At 60.1% G+C, this 20,919-nt stretch overlaps 2 protein-coding genes across 3 annotated transcripts; both read right to left on the reverse strand.

Annotated features, from left to right (window-relative positions):
* Positions 1–233: 233 nt before the first annotated feature.
* Positions 234–15,441, reverse strand: PITPNM1 (phosphatidylinositol transfer protein membrane associated 1). Of its 2 annotated transcripts, XM_036764839.1 has the most exons (24): positions 15,402–15,441; positions 13,409–13,552; positions 12,693–12,907; positions 12,410–12,531; positions 11,660–11,884; positions 11,008–11,334; positions 10,595–10,690; positions 9,335–9,442; positions 8,936–9,006; positions 8,301–8,548; positions 7,914–8,103; positions 6,320–6,427; positions 5,841–5,998; positions 5,072–5,250; positions 4,601–4,771; positions 3,433–3,597; positions 3,177–3,325; positions 2,673–2,783; positions 2,477–2,593; positions 2,138–2,286; positions 1,892–2,041; positions 1,469–1,652; positions 1,179–1,307; positions 234–784 (listed from the first exon to the last, which is right to left on the reverse strand). In XM_036764839.1, exons 2-24 carry the CDS (start codon positions 13,484–13,486, stop codon positions 524–526), a joined length of 3,711 nt encoding a protein of 1,236 aa, XP_036620734.1. In that variant the 5' UTR covers positions 13,487–13,552; positions 15,402–15,441; the 3' UTR covers positions 234–523. The 2 variants fall into 2 exon arrangements, with proteins under 2 accessions (XP_036620734.1, XP_036620733.1); XM_036764838.1 differs by lacking the exon at positions 15,402–15,441 and having other exon boundaries at positions 13,409–13,685.
* A 1,153-nt stretch (positions 15,442–16,594) lies between these two features.
* CDK2AP2 (cyclin dependent kinase 2 associated protein 2) lies at positions 16,595–20,245 on the reverse strand. Its single transcript, XM_036763806.1, has 4 exons — positions 19,585–20,245; positions 17,439–17,539; positions 17,229–17,361; positions 16,595–17,100 (listed from the first exon to the last, which is right to left on the reverse strand). Exons 1-4 carry the CDS (start codon positions 19,664–19,666, stop codon positions 17,033–17,035), a joined length of 384 nt encoding a protein of 127 aa, XP_036619701.1. The 5' UTR covers positions 19,667–20,245; the 3' UTR covers positions 16,595–17,032.
* Between the last annotated feature and the right edge of the window lie 674 nt (positions 20,246–20,919).

The following is a 20,919-nucleotide window of genomic DNA, read 5'->3' on the forward strand; positions in this document are numbered from 1 at the left end:
AAGGGGGTGGGGTGAAAGGACCTGGGTTCGAATCCCTGCTCAGCCGCTCACTAGCTGTGTGGCCTTGGCCAAGTCCTTTCCTTTCCCGCGGCTTCACTTTCGTCTTCTGAAGGAGACCCCTAGGCTCTCTTCCCATGGACCCAGGGCCGGAGGGACAGGGAGCAATGAGAGAAGCCAGGGAGAAGCCCTGGGGTTGGGGAGCCCCGAGTGCAGGCACCACAGAGCACAGATGCCACGCTGGGGGTTGGAGTTTAATGTTCACAGTTTCACACGTCATGGAAGCTTCAAGGGCCTCTGCCCCTGCCCCCTCTGCCCTCTCCCCAGGGCTTGTCCCCTCACATTAAAGGGATTTGTAACACACTGACAGGGAATGGGGGGGACACACAGGGCACAAGCGGGGAGGGGGGACATCAGGGGGTGGGCACGGGAGCCAGCCCCCCCTCCCCTCCGGGGTTGGGTTGGGGGGATTGTCAATAAATACTCCATTCTCTTAGCGGCGGCCCCTGGTGGGGCCGCGGGCCAATCACTCCTCACTGTCCAGTTTCAGGCTGACGCTCCGGGCCTTGGCCCGGGCCAGGGCGGTGGGTGGTGTCCCCGGCCCCTCCCGATCGGCCTGACTGGGCCCCCGGGAGCGGAGCAGTTGGCTCTGTTTGCGGAGAAAGTCCACGGGAGCTGCCACGTAACTGCTCTTGGCCAGCCCTGTCCTTGGTGGGGCCTGGGGGGCGTGAGGGTGGGCGCCTGCTTCCAGCTGGGCCAGGTGGGCTACGTAGCCTTCAGACAGGAACTGCGGAGAGACAAGGAGCCTTAGGAAGAGGCGAGCAGCGGGGAGCGCTGCAAGCCGCCCGCGATCAGGGCCTGGGCGGAGGGACAGAGGGACGGAGGGGTACATCGATTGGATCCAGCCTTCCAGGTTCCTGGCACTGGCCTGAGCGCCTTCGGGCTTTCAACCTTGATCCTCACAACAACCTGGGAAGCAGGTGCCACTAGCCTCATTTTATAGTTGAAACGGGCAGACAGGTGACTTGCTCAGGGCCGTGTGGCCTCTGAGGTTGGATTTGAACTCGGGCCTTTCTGCCTCTGGGCCCGTGTCCCGGGCCTGATAACTGCCTCCAAGGGAGGGCTCAGGTCCGCTGCCCTCTGCCCAGTGGGCGCTGTCCCCCCCGCGGCCAGCAGCTCACCTGGCATTGGGCCTGAAGCTTTCGAACTGCTCGGCCTACGATGTAGGTCTGGCTGGGAGGGAGCCCCAGGGCCCCGTACACCGCCACATCCTTGGGGGAGCCGTAGCCGGCCACGATGTTCAGCTCCACCTGTGGTCCGAGGGGGGACACAGGCCTGTGTAACTGACCGACACTGTCTGCCCCTAGCTTCCCCTTGACCCATTCGGCCCTAAAGTGGGGAACAGGTTTGCCCACCTTCCCGGCCCCCCGCTGGTGAGCATTCTGGGCAGGATTAGAACCCAGGGCCTCACCTCCTGCACCAGGCTCTGTAGGAACACGGCCTTCTGCCGAAGGGGGTCGTGGGTGAGGCCGTCACAGAAGGAGACGACCCCGTGGGGGAAGTTGTGCTGGGAGAGCCAGGCGACCACGCGGTGCTTCTGCATGTCGGGCCGGCCTGTCACATACACGATCAGGTAGCCGGAGTCTTGCCAGTGTCTGCGGGAGCAGTGATCATAACGGCTCCATGTGACCTTCACGATGACCCTGTGAGGCGGGGCCGTGATCTCCCCCTTTTACAGATGGCAAAGCAGAGGCCCAGAAAGGGGGTGACTTGCCTGGAGTCACCCTGAGAGTAAATGTCTGAGGCAGGATTTGAACCCAGGTCCCTGAATCCCAAGGATCGGGGCTTGGAGGTGGGATAGGAAGGAGAGCCAGGCAGGGAAGGACACTCGAACCTGACGACATCCACGGCTCCAGCCCTCACTTTGGGGTCACTGCCCATGATGGAGACGCTGGCGGTGAAGGATCCATCAATGCTGAACACCACGGCCTCGGTGCCACGGGCCACTACGGTCAGGCAGCATTCGGCATGAGTGTGATCCCCCCTGCGCAGGTGTGGACAGACGGCCCTGGATGGGAGGCCCGTGGGGACCGTGCTGCTCTGGCCCCTGACCTTCCCCAGGCCCGTTCTGGCCCCTTACCTGACCACCATTCGGACAGGGTAGACCCCGATGCCCAGGGAGCGCTCTGGAGGCACAGGGAAGGTGAGCCGGCCAGAGCTGTTGGTCACCTCAGTGCCAAAGTGAATCCACTTGCCAGAGAGAGGCTGGGTCATGATGTAGACATCCACCTGGAACGGAGGGAACCGGTGGAGCCAGGGGCCTTTGGACACTCTGAGCCTGAGGTGGAAGGGGCAGTGACCTGTCGGGGTCCCTAGCTCATAAAGGGAGGACGGACAGAGGGACGAGGGGGGTGAATCTCAGAGGGTGACTGGAACTCTGGGAGCTGGACGTGTGGGGCCCATTCCGCAGGGCACTGACCTTCTCTCCGGTCAATGTCACCACGTCCAGGGGCCCGTACATGAAGCGCCCGCTCAGCACCTGTGGCCGGCCCTCGCATACAATGACGTCGCTCGCCCGGTGGTTGGAGGTCACGTTCTGCAGGCAGAGGAGGGAGCGCCTGTGGTGAAGACTGAACCAGGAGGAAGGGGAAGAGGGGAGGGGAGGGGCACCGTACCCGAATCTTGACCTGGGTCCTCCTCCTCTGCCACTTTTCCCGAGGAAAGGCTGGGCTGTAGATGGACGGCTCCTCGCATTCAGCCAGCTGGGGCCTCTCCTTTTCAATGACCTGGGGGTGGGGGTGGGGGCTCAGCTCCCATCCCCCTCCCGCAGGCCAGAACTGGAGCCTGCCCTACAGAGGGTGATGTTGAGCAAGGAATCTGCCTTTGGGCCTCCCCATCTGCCGGACCAGCTGCTGTCCAAGGTCCAAAGTCGCTCTGCCGGTCTGTCTTGGGACCTTCCCAGCCCTGACATTCCACGTTCTAGGTTCTAAGGGCCCTCCTGCTCTAAGCTTATTCTGTGGATTGAAGGGCGGCAGTTTGGACTAGGGAGAGTCATCAGCTAATGTCCCATTGTGTTTTCCCAGCTGCCCCAGAGCCCCTCTCCTGTGGCCCCTGAGCCTGGCCCTTCTTTCCGCATCCCTGTTGTCAGTCGCCTGGCTCCCCTCCCCTCCCCCTCCCACCTGGCGCAAAATGAAGGCCACCACGTCGGCGGACTCCCAGTAGCTGGCGTGGAAGAGGTGGGGCAGCGTCACTGTAGGGAAGGCCGTGAGAGCCTCAGGGCAGTACAGGGAATAGTCGATCCGCTTGGTCCCCCACCAGCGCTCCAGGACTGTGGGCCACAAGACCAGTCAAAGCTCCTTCCAGCCTTGGGCCAAGCCCCAGCCCCTGGGCACACGCTGCCCCCTCCCTGCCCGCTTCCTGCCCAGGCACACTCACTTCTGACCACTTCACTGGCTGTGTTGGGGGCGCCTGCAGGGGCTGGGGGCTCAGACCCCACTTCGTTGCCCCGCCAGAAGCCGCCACTGGCCGATGTGGGGGTGGATGGCACCATCATCTCCAGCTCCTCCAAGAAGAGGCCTGAGTGGGTCTGTAAGGTGTCGGCTGGCAAGGGCACAGAGGGGCATGGGCTGGAGGCAGCGTCTACCTCTCAGCAGTGGCCCCGAGGAATGATTCCGTCTGTGCAGGCACAGGCCACCCTGAGTCTGGACTTGAACCCCGGACTCTTCCCCACCCTCTAAGCCACAATAAGATCTCAGCCTTCAAGGGAGGCAGGGGCTGGGAATCGGGAGACTCAGTGCTGCCCTGAGCCAACATGGGCAAGTCACTTCCCGTCTGGGCCTCGGTTTACCAACATGTAAAATGGACTAAGGGAAAGAATTCTGCACTTAAGAGTCAGAAGCCCTGAACTGCAATCCTCAGTCCTCCACTTCCCTGGCTGTCCGAGTCAGGGGAGCTTGATGGGTCTCAGTGTCTGCCTCTATGAAATGGGGCAACAGAAATATGCCAGTCCTGTAGGTTGGAGGAAGCCCTGAAAGGCAGGGAGAGAAAGGCCCTTGCCCAGGGTCCCCCAGATGTGAGGAGCAGAACAAGATTTGAACCCAAACTCTTCGTGCCGCAGGAAGGCCACCTACGCCCACCTGCCTGTGATAACTGACTAACTATGTCAGACGCAAGATCCTTGGCCCTTCTTTGTATCCCCAATGCTTAGCCCAGTGCCTAGCAGACAGTAGGTGCTTAATAAATGCTTGTTGACTGAAAGACCACACACACGTACACGTAGCCTTGTTAACACGCGATACCGATGCACAGGCAACGAAGACATGCAGAATGCACATGTATGCTGTCCCATGCACATCTAACCCACACACCCACTACCCCACATACCCATTCACCCCACTGCTTTCTCTGTCCATCTAGGGCCATCCCAACCCACCAGCGGCACAGGGGTAGATCCTGACTGGGGCTCATGAGGAACAGAGGTGAGGGGTGAGATGGGCCCCCCCCAGAACCCCAGAAGCAGCTGGAATTTCACTAGCACAACCAGGCGGTCATCTTGTCTCCCCAGACCCTCTCCTCCCCTCCCTGTGACCTGGCTGAACCTTACCTAGCAACAAAGAGGTGCCGTCTCCCAGGGGGAATTTCTGATAGCGGGGCACAGTGAGGGGGGCAATGGCCTGGAACTTGGGGGCCAGCAGGGGCTCCAGGCGGGAGGCACAGGGGTCAGCAGCATGAAAGAGGTTGTATATCTGCTCACAGGCCGGGCGCATCTGGACCACTAGGGCAAGGAGAGAAGGGCGGAGGAGCCCTTAGGTACTCGGGGTTGCCAAGCAGGAATCCACATCATGTGTCCCTTTTCACAGTGGGGAGGGAGTGGGGAGCACCCCAGTCCCAGGCAGGCTGAAGTGACTGATGCTTCAGGGGGTGGCCTCCGTGGCCAGCACATGTGGATGTGTGGACAAGACTTAGGGGGAGGTTTCACAGGCTTCAGGAGGTGGACTGGTGTTCTGGGGCAGACAGTTGACCCCTAGCTCCACTCAGCCACCTTCCTCCCCAGTGCCCCAGCTTGGCCCCTCACCCTCCAGGGCGGGCATCACGGTCTTGCGGAGGGCTAGCACCAGGCCCAGGGGCGAGCCAAAGAGGAAGAAGCCAGACACCTTGAAGTCAAGGCGGGTGGGGCCGTCCGTGGCCTCTGGGGCTGGGCAGGAGACGGTGCTCCCCCGCCGGGGCTCTGCTGGGGATGTGCCAGCCTGCAGGCTGGCCAGTAAGGAGGCAAGTAGGGGGAGAAAGGAGGGTGGTAACAACGTGGGTGGGTGAGGAGAGCACATGACCTATCCAGGCTGACCACACAGCGCCCCTCTACACATTCCACTAGTGTGGCCCGCTAGCTGTGTCTCAGATATGCCATTCTCTCCTCTCCATGTCTTTGCCTAGGCTGGTCCCGATGCCTGGCATGCCCTCCCTCCTCACCTCAGCATTTTAGATTTCCTAGCTCCTTCCTTGAATGGCGTCCCCTCCCTCCAACCACTTTGTCTTTAAGTAAGGAGTGTTTGTTTTTTGTATCCCTGGCCACTTAATAAATGCTTTTCAATAAATTAATGAAACAGCATCTGAGGCTTTTAAGCCTCAGAGGCCTCCAAGGCTGACTAATCCAATCCCCTCATTTTACAGATGAAGAAACCGAGGCCCAGAGACCTTACAGAGCTTGTCCAAGATCCAGCCAAAAAAGGGAAGAGCTAAGATTTTAACCCAGGCCTCAAACTCCAAATCCAGGCCTTTATCTACATCCCCAGGCTCCAAGGGACAGGGGAGGCACTGATGGGTCTGGGGAGCTTGGGGACACCAACCTGCCGTGAGAGGAGTCAGGCTCTGGGGCTGCACTGTCGCTAGGCAGGCGCTGGGCAGAGAGAGAGCTAGGCTCTGGGCTGGCCCGGCCCAGAGCCTCCACACCATCAGCCAGAGGATCCCGTCCTGGGCCCTGCTCCGGGGACAGCAACTCCGTGTTCTGGAAGGAAGAACACATCCCTTGGTTGGGGGTCACCCTTCTGACCATGGGGTAGAGTGGCAGAGGGGCCATACCAGAGGCAGAGTGCCCACCTTTTGCTCCTGTGCCCTACGAGCATCACCCCATTTAGGATGGGACAGAGAAGGCCATCAGAGGGAGGAGGAGGGAAGAGAGGGAGGGAGGAGGAAAGAGAGAAAGGAGGGAGGGAGGAAGGAGGGAGGAGAGGAAGGAGAACAGGAGGAGGGAAGAGAGGGAGGGGAAAGGCTGGAGAGGAGAAGGGATTAGGAAAGGAGATAGGTGAGGCAGGCCCCAAGCACTGACCATGCTGCCCCGGCGGCTGCTGCCAAGGCTCCCCACACTGGCATTAGCACTGTAACACAGGGCATCGAAGCCCAGGATGCCTCCGACGCCATCTCCAATCAGCACTACCTGGGGAGGGGCAGACAGGGCCTGAGCCAATGGTCCTGGAATCACTGCCCCTGCCTGGACCCCAACCGCGGCCCCAACCCCAGCCCCAGCCCCCAACACTCCTCTTGCTTGGCGGCTGCTGATCTTCCCCAGAGATGCTGTATGCTCCCAGAAGGCACCTTCCTCAAAGGGGCTGCTCTTGGGGCTAAAATAATCAGTCTCCAAAGAGGCTCATCTGAGTGTTAATGGGAGGGGGCCAAGGAGAATGAAGATGGGATGTGGTAGCCAGGAGATGGGGGGATCACAGGCCACCTGGAGGACAGCAGAGCGCTCCTGCATAAGGAGATGTCTGTGCTGGGGGCCTGGGGCCTGGACCCTGGTCGGGCTGCAGCTGGAGTATTAAGTTTCATTCTGGGCTGGTGAATGTCCAGGCCAAGGGACTGGCCAGGGTGTGGACAGCCAGGGGGCTTTAGGCTGTGAAGTTATGCCCTCTGGGAATCATTCTAAGTGAGCTCTTCAGCTGTTTGGTATGAACAAGTCAGGGAGATAGGACAGTGGTGTCCAAGTATTTCTCATGTGCAAGAGGACACATTCTCTACTGTCCCCGACAAGGGGCCCTCCAGGAGGGGGGTGCCCACCAGCTCTAGGGATGGTCCCTTCCACTGTGGGACAGCTCTGGGTATCACAAAGCTCATCTTGACATCCAGCCTCAACTGGCTTCTTTGCACCTTCCCCCAAAGGCTCCTGCGTGGCTCTGGGGCCAAATGGACCAAGGCCAATGGCCCTTCCACAGTTCAGTCCTTCCCATCCTTGAAGACTGAAGATAGTGATCCTATCTGCCTGCCTCCCCTCCCCCTCCAGAGTTCTTCAGCAGCTCCTGCTAGGGCCTGCACTCAGGGCCTTTGACCCCACAGGCTGTCCTTTCCATAGGCCCGGGCTCATTCACGGCCTTCCCAGAATGAGGCCCCAAGACTCCCAATGGGTCTGAACAGGGCAAACAAAGGCCAGGCCCTTTCAAATCTGGGCTAAGACGGTGTTAGCTTTCTCCATCCCCTCCCTGCTGACTTGAGCTGAGGGCCCAGGCCATGGAAATCCCCTCATCTCTTACAGACTCACTTGTCTCCCCTTGCCTTCCCTGCATTAGATTTATTAAGTCCAGGTTTTGATCCCAGTCCAAGCACATTATGTTCACCTCTCCTAAACTCCCTATCCTTTCTTCCAGCCTGCTGGGATTTGGGATGGGGTGAGGGATTGCAGACTGTCTTGCAGCTCAGCTATTCTGCTAAGCCTGGTGCCCCCCAACTGGTCCAATCATCCCTCTGGGACCCGGAACTAGACTTGCCCAAGGTCACCCAGCCAGGCCGCCACAGAGTAATGTTGCCTTGCTGGTTCATCCCCTTCCCCTCCCCCATCTCCACTGTGTCTCCTAGCCCCACATCCTTCCTGCTTTCCTGGCACCTCCCAACCCTGGAAGCCTCCCTGTCGTCCCTCCCAAGGTCCCCCTGACCTGCCCACAGAAGCCGGTACCCTCGGGCGAGCGCAAGAAGGCAGCATAGGCCTGGTTGGTGCGGATGATGACGGTGGCCACAGCCCCTTGGTAGCGAGAGGAGGAGGTGGCCAGCAGGGGCAGGGCGGCCAGTGGGATGTGGTCCTGGGAGCGAGAAAGGCTATCTCCATCATGGCTGTAGGGACTTAGGCTGTGGGGATAAGACAGCCAGGCTTGGTGGCAAGAAGTCAGAACCCAGGGCATTTCCCCATCCTCCTTCCCTATCCAGGAGGCAATAAGCCTCCCGAACCGGTACCTTCTTCACTGGAGACAAGATGGTTTTTTGCCCCCTAACTCATCTCCCATCATCCCTCCCATGCCTTCCCCTCAGACCACCCAGGGGGGTACTTGGAGACGAGGGCATAAGCTGCAGCGCAGATGGATGGGCAGGGCACCAGGCGCAGTGCCACGTGGCCCAGGGCCTCGGGAAAGTGCACCCGGGTGATGGCATCGAAGGCCGCACTCAGGGTCTGCACGTCAGCCTGCTTGGAATCCACATCTCCTGGGCCAGAGTCCAGAATGCTTCCACTGTGCAGGATGAGGAACAGGGCGTGCACGGCACAGGCCTCAGGACCCAGGTCCCCAGCGCCCAGACCCTGGAGGAGGGATGGAAGCGCCAGCAGGCATCACCATCCCCGCACAAGGCCACAAAATGTACCTGGGGCCGAGGGCGTGCGGGGGAAGGGAAGAGATCCCTTGGCATTCAGGGGTCTCAGTGCCAACCCACGCTGGCAGGAGGATCCTTCATTCAGGACCTCCCTAGGCTCAGTCCCCATGCCTGCCTTTAACAAGTTGCTAATCTCTGTGGTTTCTCTTCTGAGCTATCAGTCCCCTCCAATCCAGGACACAGGGTAAAGCCCTGACTGTACCACCCTTGTTATGGTTCTGTATGACACACTTGTCTGTGGTCAGAAATGGGCTGAAATGGTTCCTATTCTTCCCAGAGAGGCAATGACAGGGCTCTGGGAGGGAGGCTGACTCACCTCAGGGTCCTTGGACGCTCCTGTCCCATCTCCTTCACCCTTAGTGACCTCAGCCCCAGGGTCTGCAGGGTCTGGAGGAGGAGGCCAGTGAGGGCACAGGTGGCAGACATTACTCCCCCTGCCCCACTCCCCGCACACCCACCTCTTCCTTCCCAAAGGAGGGAGCCTGGCCATGTGGGGCTGGGGCAGGGAGGGAAGGAGAGATGTGACTTGTCACCCAGCTGGTGGCAGGCGGCCAGGCCAGGGCCAGCACCCGCTCCTCAGACTGCCAGCCAATCCAACGCCTTCTGCTGGGCAGGGCAACGAGGCTTAGCTGAGCATGGGTTCGAGGTCAGTGTTGGTGCCTGGAAGCGGCCCAGACACCTCAGCCAAGAATGAGGGGAGCCTCCAGGTGCTCACCTGAAGCCCCTGAAGCCACAGCTGGGGAAGCGAATGTGTCAATGAAGTCGTTGGAGTTCCACTTGGTCATCTCCTTGGGGAAGACATCCTCACTGTCTGAGAAGCCTTCTGCAGAAGAGGAGAGGGGCGCTAGGGGCCGGGAGCAGAGTGAGGGGGGGCCCAGGGAGCAGAGTGAGGAGGGGGAGCCAGGAGCAGAGTGGGGGGGGCAGGAACGGGGTGGGGAGCAGGGTGAGGAGGGTAAGCTAGGAGCAGAGTGGGGGGGCAGGAAACAGGGTGGGGTGGGGAGTAGAGTGGGGGTGCAGGGAGGGGGGCGGGGAGCAGAGTGAGAAGGGGAAGCTAGGAGCAGAGTGAGGGGGGCAGGGAACGGGGGGGGGGGCAGGGAGCAGAGTGAGGAGGGGGAGCCAGGAGCAGAGTGAGGGGGGTAGGGAGCAGAGTGAAGAAGGGCGGGTTGGAGGACAGGGAGATGGGGAGCAAAGGGGCAAGGAGAGGTTTCTGCCAGAAGTCTGCCTCCAATCCCCCTCCCCCCCTCCCAGGGCCAATGCCACCACCTCCAGGGAGCCCTCCATGCTGCCCCATTGGACCTCTGAGGACTAAGCAGGGGAGTCATCTGTGTTTGTGTGTTCTTTACTTCTAACTGGAAGCTGCAGGAAGGAGGCACTGAGGTCTGATCTCACCTTTTAGTATGTATGTGCCCCAGAGTCAGGCACAGAGTCCTTCGCACAGTCCCTAAACTCATGGCTTTGAGTGGGTCTGTCTGCCCCTGAAACTCCTGCCTCATGCCTTGGGCTGCTAGGGCTCCTCCCCTCCATCTGATGTCATTGTGTGACCTTTACTGGTGGTCTGTGTGGAGATATTCCCCAGACCTTCTGCTCACTGATTTATGTCCACCCTGGAGAATGTCAGCTGCTCAGGGCAGGGGCTGTCTGTGCTTTTGTCTCCTGGCTCCTAGCCTCGTGCTTGGCACATGGTAGGGGCTCCTCATAAATGCTCAAAGGAAGGGAGAGTAGGGGGAGAGAGAGAGAATGAGTGAGAATAGTGAGGAAGGAAGGGAGGAAAAAAGGAAGGAAAGAAGAGGGGCAAGAAGGAAGGAAGGAGGGAAGGGAGGATGGAGGAAGGGAGGAAGAGAGGGAGGGAGGGAGGAAGGAAGGGAGGGAGGGACGGAGAAAGGAAGGAAAGAAGAGGGGCAAGAAGGAAGGAATAAGGAAGGAAGGAAGGAAGGGAGGGGGGAGTGAGGAAGGAAGGGAGGAGGAAGAAACATACCATGTGCATCAAAGAACTCATCTTCCGAGCTGTTCTCTGAGTCCCGGGCAATATTCTGCATCCGCCACTCAGACAAGCTCTGTGGGGACACCCCCCCTGGAAGGGCCCCTTTTGTCACTCACTGGAGGGCCTGAGCTCTCAACCCCTGCCCTAGCCAGATCCTATCAAAGAATCCTATGATTAAAACTGGAAGACACCATAGAACTATCTGGAGATATTTTACAAATGAGGAGACAGACCAAAAGGAGGAGGGCCTAGGCACTTTGGTCAACTTTTTCCAAGCCATCCCCTCACCTGCTGGTCTGACTCTTGGCATCACTGAGGTTCCTCTGCCTGAGCCCTTTTCCCGTCCGCTCCCCTCCCCTCCCCTCTCCTCCCCTCAGCTCAGTTGGTCTTCCCCTCCCCCACCTCACCTCCATGCTGGGAGGAGTAGGAGGACCGAGGGGATGAAGACCATTGTTTGGAGAAGCTGTCAGTGTCTGGAGAAGCGTCAACCACTGCAGGGCCCTCGGGCCCCTCAGGACTTCCTGCTTGGCTTGTCTCAGCTTGGCCCTCAGTCCCTGGCTTTGAAGTGGGCTCAGTCCCTTCCCCCTCGGGGGTGGTGCATTTGGCCATCTTTCTGGCCAGCATGCGAGCCGTTTCCTCCTCCAGAGCCCGGATGTCCGCCATGCTGAGCTCGGTCCATTCATCCTGCCAGCACCAGGCCTGGCGGTGGGCTCGAAGCATCACCCTCCGTAGACCTGGGAGGGAAGAGCCAGGGCCTGAGCTGGGGCAGGGCAGGGAACCACCCCGCCAAAAGGGCTCAATGGGTGGGAGCAGGTGGAGAGGTGGACAGGGCCCAGGGGGCCTGGGATGGGCCAGGGAGACCCCCTGTGTGGGAACTGAGTGTGGAGGCAGACAGGGCCCAGGGGGTCTGGGACAGGCTGGGGAGATCCCCTGTGTGGGAGCAGGTGGGGAGGCGTACAGGGCCTATGGGGCTTGGGAGACCAGGCAGGAGCAGAGGCCCCCCAGGGCAGAGCCCGCTAGCAAGGGCTGGGATCCTTTCTCTTTCCTGTCCTCCCTCACCGACATCGTGGATGAACTGTTCGATCTTGGCCTGCATGCCCCAGTATCGGAATTCCACCTTGCAGAGCTTGTAGGCACACATCAGGGGGCCCGACTGAGCAGCCAGCCGAGCCCAGTCGTCCCCAAGGGGCCCCCGGCCCGTCTTGGCAGAGCGGTACAACCTCGGGTCCTCCTCGGCCTTGTACTCACCGGGGGCCACGGCATCTCGGACAATGTCAATGGTGTCTGGGGGCAAGGCAAGGCGGAGCCCTCCTGGGACACCCAGCCAGGATCCCAGAGGGGCTTAAGAGCCATGTAACCCAACCCCCACTTTACAGATGAGGAAACAGAAGTCTAGGGAGGTTAAGGGTTGATAAACAGCAGAGCAGAGGATTAGAAACCCTGCATCATACCGCCTGCCCCAGGAACCGGCTTCCCCTTCTCACAATGTCTTGCTCCCATTCATTCTCCCAGACCCGTAAGGACTGCAGGATGAGGTTCCTTATTCTTATTTGGGTTTGGGGGCTTTGGTCTGTATGGGGGATTCCTGGTATGAAAACTCCCTCCCTGACTGCTATTGGTGAGTGCTCTTGGGCATACAGAGAGGCCCAGGTCCCTGAGAGTGAAGTGGCTGAGCCAGGATGGGTTGAGGTGAGACTCCACCCCAAGGCCTTCTGCCTCCACTGGGCCAGGCCAAAGACCGAGAAAGTGAAGGACTGGCCCAAGGTCACACAGCTGGCTCTCCCCCTCAGGCCCTCCCCCAGCTCATACCCAGGATGCGCTGCCTCCTCTCTGCCCCACTCAGGTTGAAGACATTGGGCTGCTGACCCCCATCAGGCCGGTAGTAGGTTTCTATTTCAATGGAGAATTTCTCGACAAAGGGGCAGGTGTAGCTGTGGGAGGGCCAGGGGCCAGGCTTAGAATCAGGGCTGTCGGCATCCATGGCCTGCAGCCCAGTGTCCCCCGTGTCCCCTAGGGCAGCCTCCTCCAGCTCCCATCCAGCATCCCCGACTGGCCTAGGCCCGGCTCCCCTGCGTCCCAGAGTCTGCCTCACCGAGTCCTGGTGTAAGGGTAAGCATTCCAGGACTCCTCTTCTACCTGCAGCGCTGCCTTGGGTAGCAGGGCCCGGAACCACCCAGGGATATGGGAGCCCACGTGGTAGACCTTGTGGGTGTACTGCCCGCTGCCCCCTGGGCCATCCTCATAGGGCCTGTTGGCCAAGATTTCCACCCCGCTGCCCTCGCCGCTGGACTCTTCTCGGCTCTTCTTCTGCAAAGGCCGGGGAGGTCAGGTCAGGGGCCAGTGACCTGGGCACTGCTCTCCCTCAGCACCCCCCCTTCCCTGGCCTTGGAACTCTTCCCCCCACTCCCAGCCATCCCTGCCTCCAAACCCAACAGAGCCTCGGCCCCCTCCCCCATCCTCTCCCTCCCTCCATCTCTGGCACTGCCTCCCCCTCTCAATGCCTCCTTCCCCCATCCATCTCCGAGCTGCTCTGCAATCCCCTGTCACTTTTCCCCGGCTCTCCGCTCCCCCCTCCCGCCTCTCCTCCTCTCTCTAGGGTGTCCCCTTCCCCATCACCTCCCTCCCTCCCCTTTCCTCCTCTTGCCCATGATTGCCATCCGCAGCTTCTGCTCTTCCACTCCACCGCCCCAGCCCCTCCCCCGTCAGCGCCTGCACACCCTCCCCTTCCCCCCTTCTCCCTTCTCCCTTGGCCGCCCCCTCCCACCCAGCCCCTGCCTCCCCAGGCCAGCTTCTGGCCGGGCCCCCCACCTGGATCATGTACAGCTGGGCCACCTGGTACTCTTCCAGGCTCATGGGCAGGAGGATGTGGTATTCCTTGATCAGCATGGTGCCCGCCTGCCCGCTGCCCGGCCAGCAGAGACGGTGCCCGCCTGCCTCGCCTCGCCTCCCCTCCTGGCTCGGGATCGGGGCGCGCCCGTCAGGGCTGGGGCGAGCTCAGGGTGTCCGGTCCCCCGGCTCGGGGAGGAGCTCGGCCCTGGCCCCGGCCGCCCTGTGCTTCCCCGCAGCCCCCCAACCCCATCGCTCGGCCCGGCCCCGGCCCCGCGCCCGCCCCCCGCATGGAGGAGGAGAGGGGAGCCAGGGGAACCTAGGAGCAGCAAGCACAGGATAGGGGAGACGAGAGAAGAGGGAGAAGGGAGGAGGAGAGGTGGGAGGAGGGAGGAGCGGGGAGGCGGGAGGAGAAGGGAGGAGGGAAGGAGGAGGGAGGAGGGCTGGGACAGAGAAGGAGAAGCGAGGAGAGAGTAGCGGCGGTGGCCGGCCTGCAGCAGGAGACAGGAGGCAGGAGATGCCACTACCTCCCGCCTCACTCGCTCCCCGGCTGGATCTCAAACCAAGCTCCCTCTGACCTCCTTTCAAACGCCACCGCCGTGGCCACCCCCCCACCTCCCCCCGTTGCCGCGGCAACGGAGTGCTGACGCGTCCACCCCTGGGGGAGACGAGCCAGCCCAGCAAGCCAGCGGCTTATGCCGGTCCCCCTCCCCCCAGCCTCTCGGGCTTCTACAGCGTGGCCCCCTCCCCGTCAGACACTTCCCCTCCAAAACCCCCACCCCATCCCCAACATCCTTTTTCCACCCTCCCCTCCCCCATTGCCTCCACTTCCCCCCATCACGCCTCACCCCCCCTTTCCTCTCTCCTAGGTCCTGATTTCCGTACTCCCTTCGTTCTCCCCAAATATCCCCCTCCCCCATCTCCAACCCCAACCTCCCCCACATCCCCTTCCTCGTCATCCCCATCGGTCTCGAATTCCTCCCCTCCTCTCCACACTTCTTCATAGTCCCCAACATCCTGCTCCCTCTCTCCATTCATCCAACCTGTTTTTATATCCCTCTGCTTCCTTTCCCCTTTCTCTACCACTCCTCTCTCCACTTACTTTGTCCCCAACATCCCTCCTCCATTCTCCTTATCCCCTCCCCTTCCCCATCACATCTTCCTCTTCCCCTTTCCCCTAAATCCTCTCCTGTCACCAACCTTCCCTCCACCTGCTCCACATCTCACCCTTCTCCCCAAACCTCCATTCTGCCCCCTCTCCCCCCATGCAGATCTTGTTCCTGGAAGGACCTCGGAGGGGTAAGTGGAGAAGGGAATCCCCAACTCTGCCACCGTTCCCCTGCAATGCCCTGCCTCCTTTTATGCCCTACCAGCAATGCCCACTTCCCTTCATCCCCCTTCTCTCCCTCTCTCCACCCTTCTCAGGTCTCCAGGTGGCCCCTTCTGCCCCAAACCTTCACTCCGTGCTGTTACTGGGTGAGGCAGGCAGAGAACCCCTTTCCCCAACCTCACCCCACCCCCCAGCATAGCAGTCCAGATTCAGGCCCCCTCTTGAATCCTACCTCCTAGTCCCCCATGAATTTCCTTGGGACCAGCAGGGCTCCATCCCAGAAGCACATAGCTGCTCAGGCCCCCCCAGGATCTCCAAGATTCACCCTCCTTCTGGTCCCCTCGTGGAACTACCCTCTCCCCACTCAGCCACAGGGATCCAGGCTATGGGGGCCTGCCCTCAAGGTCAGGCCTGGCAGTGGGAGGGCCCATGCCTAACCGGCCACCCTCTTTCCGGAAGGAAGTAGGAGCCCAGGTTTGTAAACCTCCCAGAAGGGGAAGTAGGGCCCAGTGATCTGGGCTGCCTGGTTCCCGGAGCTCAATGGGACAAGACTGGGGATCCTTTCCTGTTTTCCTGTGTCATGGCCCCTTCACATTTCTGTTAGCCACCCCCCCCTCCCATGACACAGAGTAACCCCACCTTTACCAGTTTTTCCTATAACAGGGGCCTTGTTGGCCGGAATGACCTGAGGTCCCTTCCTGCTCTGGTATTCCCTTTTAATGGCCCATCTCTGAGGACGTGAACAATGACACATACCCCCATCCTCCGCCCCTTTCCTGGCAGCTGAATGGGCACCTCAGCACTCCACAGCCTTAGCTCATTCCCATTCCCCATCTAGGTCTACATGGCCTTCCCCTCCCCTCCCCTTATCTCTCTCTTCACACCCATGCCTCTCCCTGGGTCTAACAGATGCCCCAGTGACTGGGCCAAGAGTCCCATTTCTCTGCCAGGGCTGTGACGCCGCCTCCTCCAAGCACAGAGGGGGAAGTGCCCAAACCTGCCCTACGGTCTCAGGCTCCAGACCAGAGTGGCTAGACAGCCCAGCTGTCAATCACCCAGAGACACAGACCTAACAGGAGCCAAGTTCCCTGGGGAGGGGCCAATGGCCTGGGTTGTATCTTTTTTGACAGCATTGCCAAGCTCTCAGGCCCATCCTGCAGACAGGATATGGGGCAGGAGTGGGGGTCTATGGAATGTAACACCACCTTATCAGAAACATTCTGGAGGCCCCTGACCCTCCTCAGTACTTCTGCCTTCCAAAGGGGCCCCCAAGCTGGGCAGGGACTTTTGGCTTGGCTGTGCAGAGGACCCTACCCAGTTCCACCCTGGGACCTTGCCCTGGGGCAGGCCAGGAACCCAATGGCTGATATTCTACATAAAGAGGCCCGGCCGGGACTCTGCCAGTCTCTAGGCCATGCAGCCCTAAGGGGCCATGGGAAGGGGCCTAAGGCAGGCACTTGCCACTCAATGACCTCTTATGGGCTCAGGGACCATAGGAGCACATAGAGATTTGGAATTCAATGGTACCATCTTGCCCAAAAGGAGACAGTCTCTGAGAATGGAGCTGACTTTCCCATGGTCATCGAGTCATTAGCAAGAGAGCTGGGATTCAAACCCAAGTCCTCTGGCCCCAAAATGGAATTTTCATAGGCTCATCCTTAATGCCTCTTCCATCCTGGAGTGTCCGTGAAGGATGGCAGATCACGGGACATCACCCGTGACGTGGATGAGCTGAATAACTTCACAGTGACTTCCCCCTGGGGCCCCTGCCCACCCGGGCCTTAGCCGGCTCCCCTCTGGCCCTGCAGGCCCACAGCCAGCCAGCGATGTCCGCAGAGAACAACTCCAAATCTCCTTTTATTTATAGAAAAAGAGCATTTTAGTAAAAGACGCTGAGAAAAAGCACCACCTTGAGCAGCCCAGAAGCAGGGCTGGGAGGTGGCAGGTGCCAGGGAGGTCCCAGCCAGAGAAGGGAGGAGTTCCAGCGTGGGACGGAGGGAGGTGGGGGCTGAAGATCAGTACTGTGCTGGGGGTGGGAAGGATGGCCGGGCCAAGGACTCTCCAACACCCAATGGCTATGGGGTGACTGAGGGAGGCCTGGACACATCAGGTCTGTTGCTTTTGCCTGGCACTAGCTCCAGGTTCTCCCATCCTACCCACTGTGGTCACAGGATGGGAGGTCAGGAAGAGAAGAAGGGCATGGGGGGAGGGGCTCTGCTCCAAAAGGCGATGCAAAGAGGTGGGAAGGTCCATAGGGCAGAGGGGGCAGCACCCTGTTACGTGCGGGCGTTGCGCTCTGTCTCTGCCAGGCATTCTCTGACCAGCGCCCGGGCATGGATGATGCCTAGAAAAGGAAAGGGGAAGATTTAGTGGCGGTCAGCCTGGGTCAGCCTGGCCCACTGGCCCATTCCTCGACTTCTCAGCCTGGTGGTCCTATTCCTTGTGTCCCAACAGGTGTGGGATGCCACGCACCTCGCTTCAGTCGCTCCATGGCGCTCTTGCTGCCAGCGTAGGTGGGCCGGATCTCCTTGCCCATCTCTTCAATGACAGAGAGCAGGTCTGTATAGGTGCTCTGGGAGCCCTGGGAGCCAGGAGGCTTCATAGCCTGGAGGAAGACGAGGTGGTGGGAACCTTGGCCTGCCCCCAGCCCCCAGCCCCCTGCCCCATCTCTCAGCCACTCACCTGCACATAGCCCATGGAAGGAGGCCCGAAGTCATTGAAGAGGGGGCGGAAGGGGGCAGCGGCTCCAGGGACTGAGCCCGAAGGGGAGGGGACACTCGTGGCTGCAAAGGATGGGGAAGAAGGAGTAGTTACTGGGTGGCTTCTCTAGCTGCTTCTTTCCTCAGGGTCCCTCTGGACTCTGAACTCTGGGCTGTCTAGCCTGGCCTCCACAAGGGCCGCCCCGTCCCTCTGCCCCAGGTGGATCTGGTTTGCATGACACCGCTCCAGGCCTGGGCCTCTGTATCCCTGGTCCTTAGCACAGTGCTCACTGACGGAATGATAGACAACCAGCCCAAAATCATACAGAAGCCTTTTGCTTTCACGTTAAGGCTTAAGCCTCATCTCCTCCCGGCTATGGGCCTTCCCTTGTAATGAAGATAAAAAAATAAACCAACTGGCACCACAATTATGCAGGACAACATGTATGGCATTCAGCGCCTCACAAAGAAAGGATGGGGGTATTGGACACGTGACCCCACTGGAGGTTTTCTTGGCAGAGATCCTGGAGGGGTTTGCCATTTCCTTCTCCAGCTCATTTTACAAATGAGGAAACTGAGGCAAACAGAGACGTGACTTGCTCAGGGTCACATAGCTAGTGAGTGTCTGAGGCTGGATTTAAACTCCAGGGAGGGTGCTCTAACCACTACACCACCCAGCTGCTCTCCAGAGCTATGACGCCAAATCACCTCTTTGTCAGGGTACCTGTTACTCTGCACCAACTGCCCCTTCCTTCCTGCTGCTGTTCCCCTGAACTGTCTCATCTCAACCTCTTGGGTTGCAGCTCAAAGAATGTGGGATGATTAGAACCAGTGGGTCATTGTCCAAGATGTTTCGTGGCTCTGGTCAGAGAATACATAACGTCAGAGCTCCACGGGACAACAGAACACCGAATGTTAGGGCTGGAAGGGGACTCAGAACCAAAAACATGGCAATGGAGAGGTACTAGAACTTAGAACATGCAGGCCAGATGGGGCAAGAGGCTTAGAAACTACAAAGAAGCATGTGGAAATGGTGGGCTCAGACCTGAGAATATGGCAGAGTCTGGGGGTATTAGAACTTTAGAATATCTAAGTCAAATCTTGAGGGCCTTAGAACCTACAAAGAAGCATGCCAGAAGGAGGAGAGGATGGGCTGGGCACTTAGAATGTGGCATGTAAGAGCTGAGGGAGACCCCAGAACCCTAGAATGTGATGTCAGGGTTAGGGGGTTCAGAACCTAGAAAATGGCACATCAGAATTTGGGGGTATTAAAACTTTAGAGTGTGAAAGTCAGACCTTGGAGCCTTAGAACCTACAAGGACGTGCTCCAGAGCTGCAGAGAGGGGAATGGGCTTGGAACCAAAACATGGCATGACAAGGCTGAGGGGCTCAGAACCTAGAACATGGCAAATCAGAGTTTGGGAGTATGAGAACTTAGAATGTGTAAATCATGGTTGGGACCTAGAACATGGAATGCCAGAGCTGGGTAGGCTCACACAAATTAGAATGTGGCAGCTCAGAGTCTGGGGGCTCAGAACCTAGAATGTGGCAACTCACAGAGTTTCGAGGTTTTGGAATTTAGAATGTGCAAGTCAGATGGGGTGAGTGGGCTTGAGACCTAGAACATGGTGTGCCAGTATTTGGAAGGAGCTCAGGACCTGGAACAAGGCAGGTCAGAATTTGGGGCTATGAGAACTTAAGAGCATACAAATCAGACCTTGAAACCTACAAGGAGGCACGGGGACAGGCAGAGCTTGGGGTGGGGGAAGGGCTCAGAACCTGGAACCCATCAGTCAGAGCTGGGGAGAGCTCTGAACCTAGAACATGGTGCACCAGAGCTGAGGGAAGAGAAGGCTCTGAACCTAGAACATCAGAGCTGGGGGAAAGGGGGTCGAACCTAGAACCCAGCACGGCAGAACCTGGAGGAGGGAAGAGGGCGCAGAACCTAGAGCCCAGCATGTCAGAGCTCGGAGGACTCAGAACCTAGAGGGCAGCGCGCCAACGCTCCGGGGCCGTCCGTCCCCGCGCCCCTCTCGTGCCTCAGTTTCTACATCTGTCCACTGCCCCTTCTTCCCGGCGCGCTGCAAGACCCCGGCCCCCCCCGGGCCGGGCCGTAGCCTCTCGCTCACCTGAAGGGATGGGAGTGCCGGGCCCCTGCGCGCTGGAGCCGCTAGTGCTGGTCGGCGCTGGAGCGATGGGTTTGTAGGACATTCCCAACTCTTCGGGAGGGCAGGGACCAGTCGACTCTCCTCCGGATTGGCCGAGTCGCCGAGGAGCGCGCGCTCTGATAGGCGCACCGCCAGGAAGAGCCCGTGGCTCGCACTTGCGATTGGCGGGGGCGCACGTCACTCGGCGCTCCCAGGCCGCCTTCTCATTGGCCGAGAGTCCCGGCCCGGACCTGCTGCGGATTGGCCCCCGTCCCGTCGGGCTTCGCACCTGTCTGGCCCGGATTGGCGGGCGGAGGATGAGGCCTGTGATTGGAGGGTTCGGGGAGGCAGGCTAGCGCGCTCCCAGCCCGATTGGCCCGGGAGGCAGGAGGGCGGGGCCGGCTGGCACCGGGAAAGGAGTCTCCGGTGTCGGGCCGCCTCGGCTCGGGCTGAAGGGTCCCCTCGGCGAGGCTCGGCCGCACGCGCCCTCCTTCCGACCGGTTATGCTGGACCGCTCGTGCCTCCTTCGGCGAGCTCGCGCCGCTGCCCGCGCCGCCTCCGGGGCCGAGCCGCCTCGCGCTTTGGGGCCGCCGCCGGAGTCGCCGGAGACGCGCGCCGCCGCTCTCCCTCTTCGGACACCACTGGGCGCGAGGCTGTGACGTCAGGTCGCGCCCCGCCCCGACGCAGAACCGTCACCGCGCGTGGCCCCGCCCCTCCTGGCCCGCACGCCCTCGAGGCTCCGCCCCGTCTCCGTGGCAACCGCCCCGCCCAACCGCCTTCTCTTGCCCTGGAGACCCCGTTTCCTCGTTCCTTCCCCTAGGAAATGCCCTTCCTTGTCTGCTTCTTGAAGTCCCCCCTGGAGATTCTCCGCCTTAGGAAACCCCCATGTCCTTGGACCCTCCCTCCTCCCCAGCAACCCCCTCTGCTCTTGTCCTCAGAAGACCCCTTTTGTCCCCCTAGGGGCCCCTTTCCTTGTTCCCACCTGGAGACCCCCCCCCTTCCTGGAGAGCTCTGATTTTTGTCCCTTCCCAAGAGGCCCCCCTTTTCCCTCCCAGGTGGCCATCCCACTTGGTCCCCCCGAGAGATGACCCCCTCCTCACCCTCCTCCAGAAGACTGTCTTCCTTATCCCCCAATAGACCCTTCTCTTTATCTTCCCATCAGCTCGTGATCCTTATCCCCCCTCCCTGGGAGAATTCTTCTTTATCTCTCCCAGGAGACCTTCCTCCTTTTCCCCCTTAGAAGCACCCCTTCCTTGACCTCCATCTTCATCCACTTCAGCAGACTGTCCCCCTCCTGCTTAGAGACCCTCCCCCCAC

This window comes from Trichosurus vulpecula, chromosome 6 (genome assembly GCF_011100635.1).
Source record: "Trichosurus vulpecula isolate mTriVul1 chromosome 6, mTriVul1.pri, whole genome shotgun sequence".
Taxonomy (NCBI): Eukaryota; Metazoa; Chordata; class Mammalia; order Diprotodontia; family Phalangeridae; genus Trichosurus; species Trichosurus vulpecula.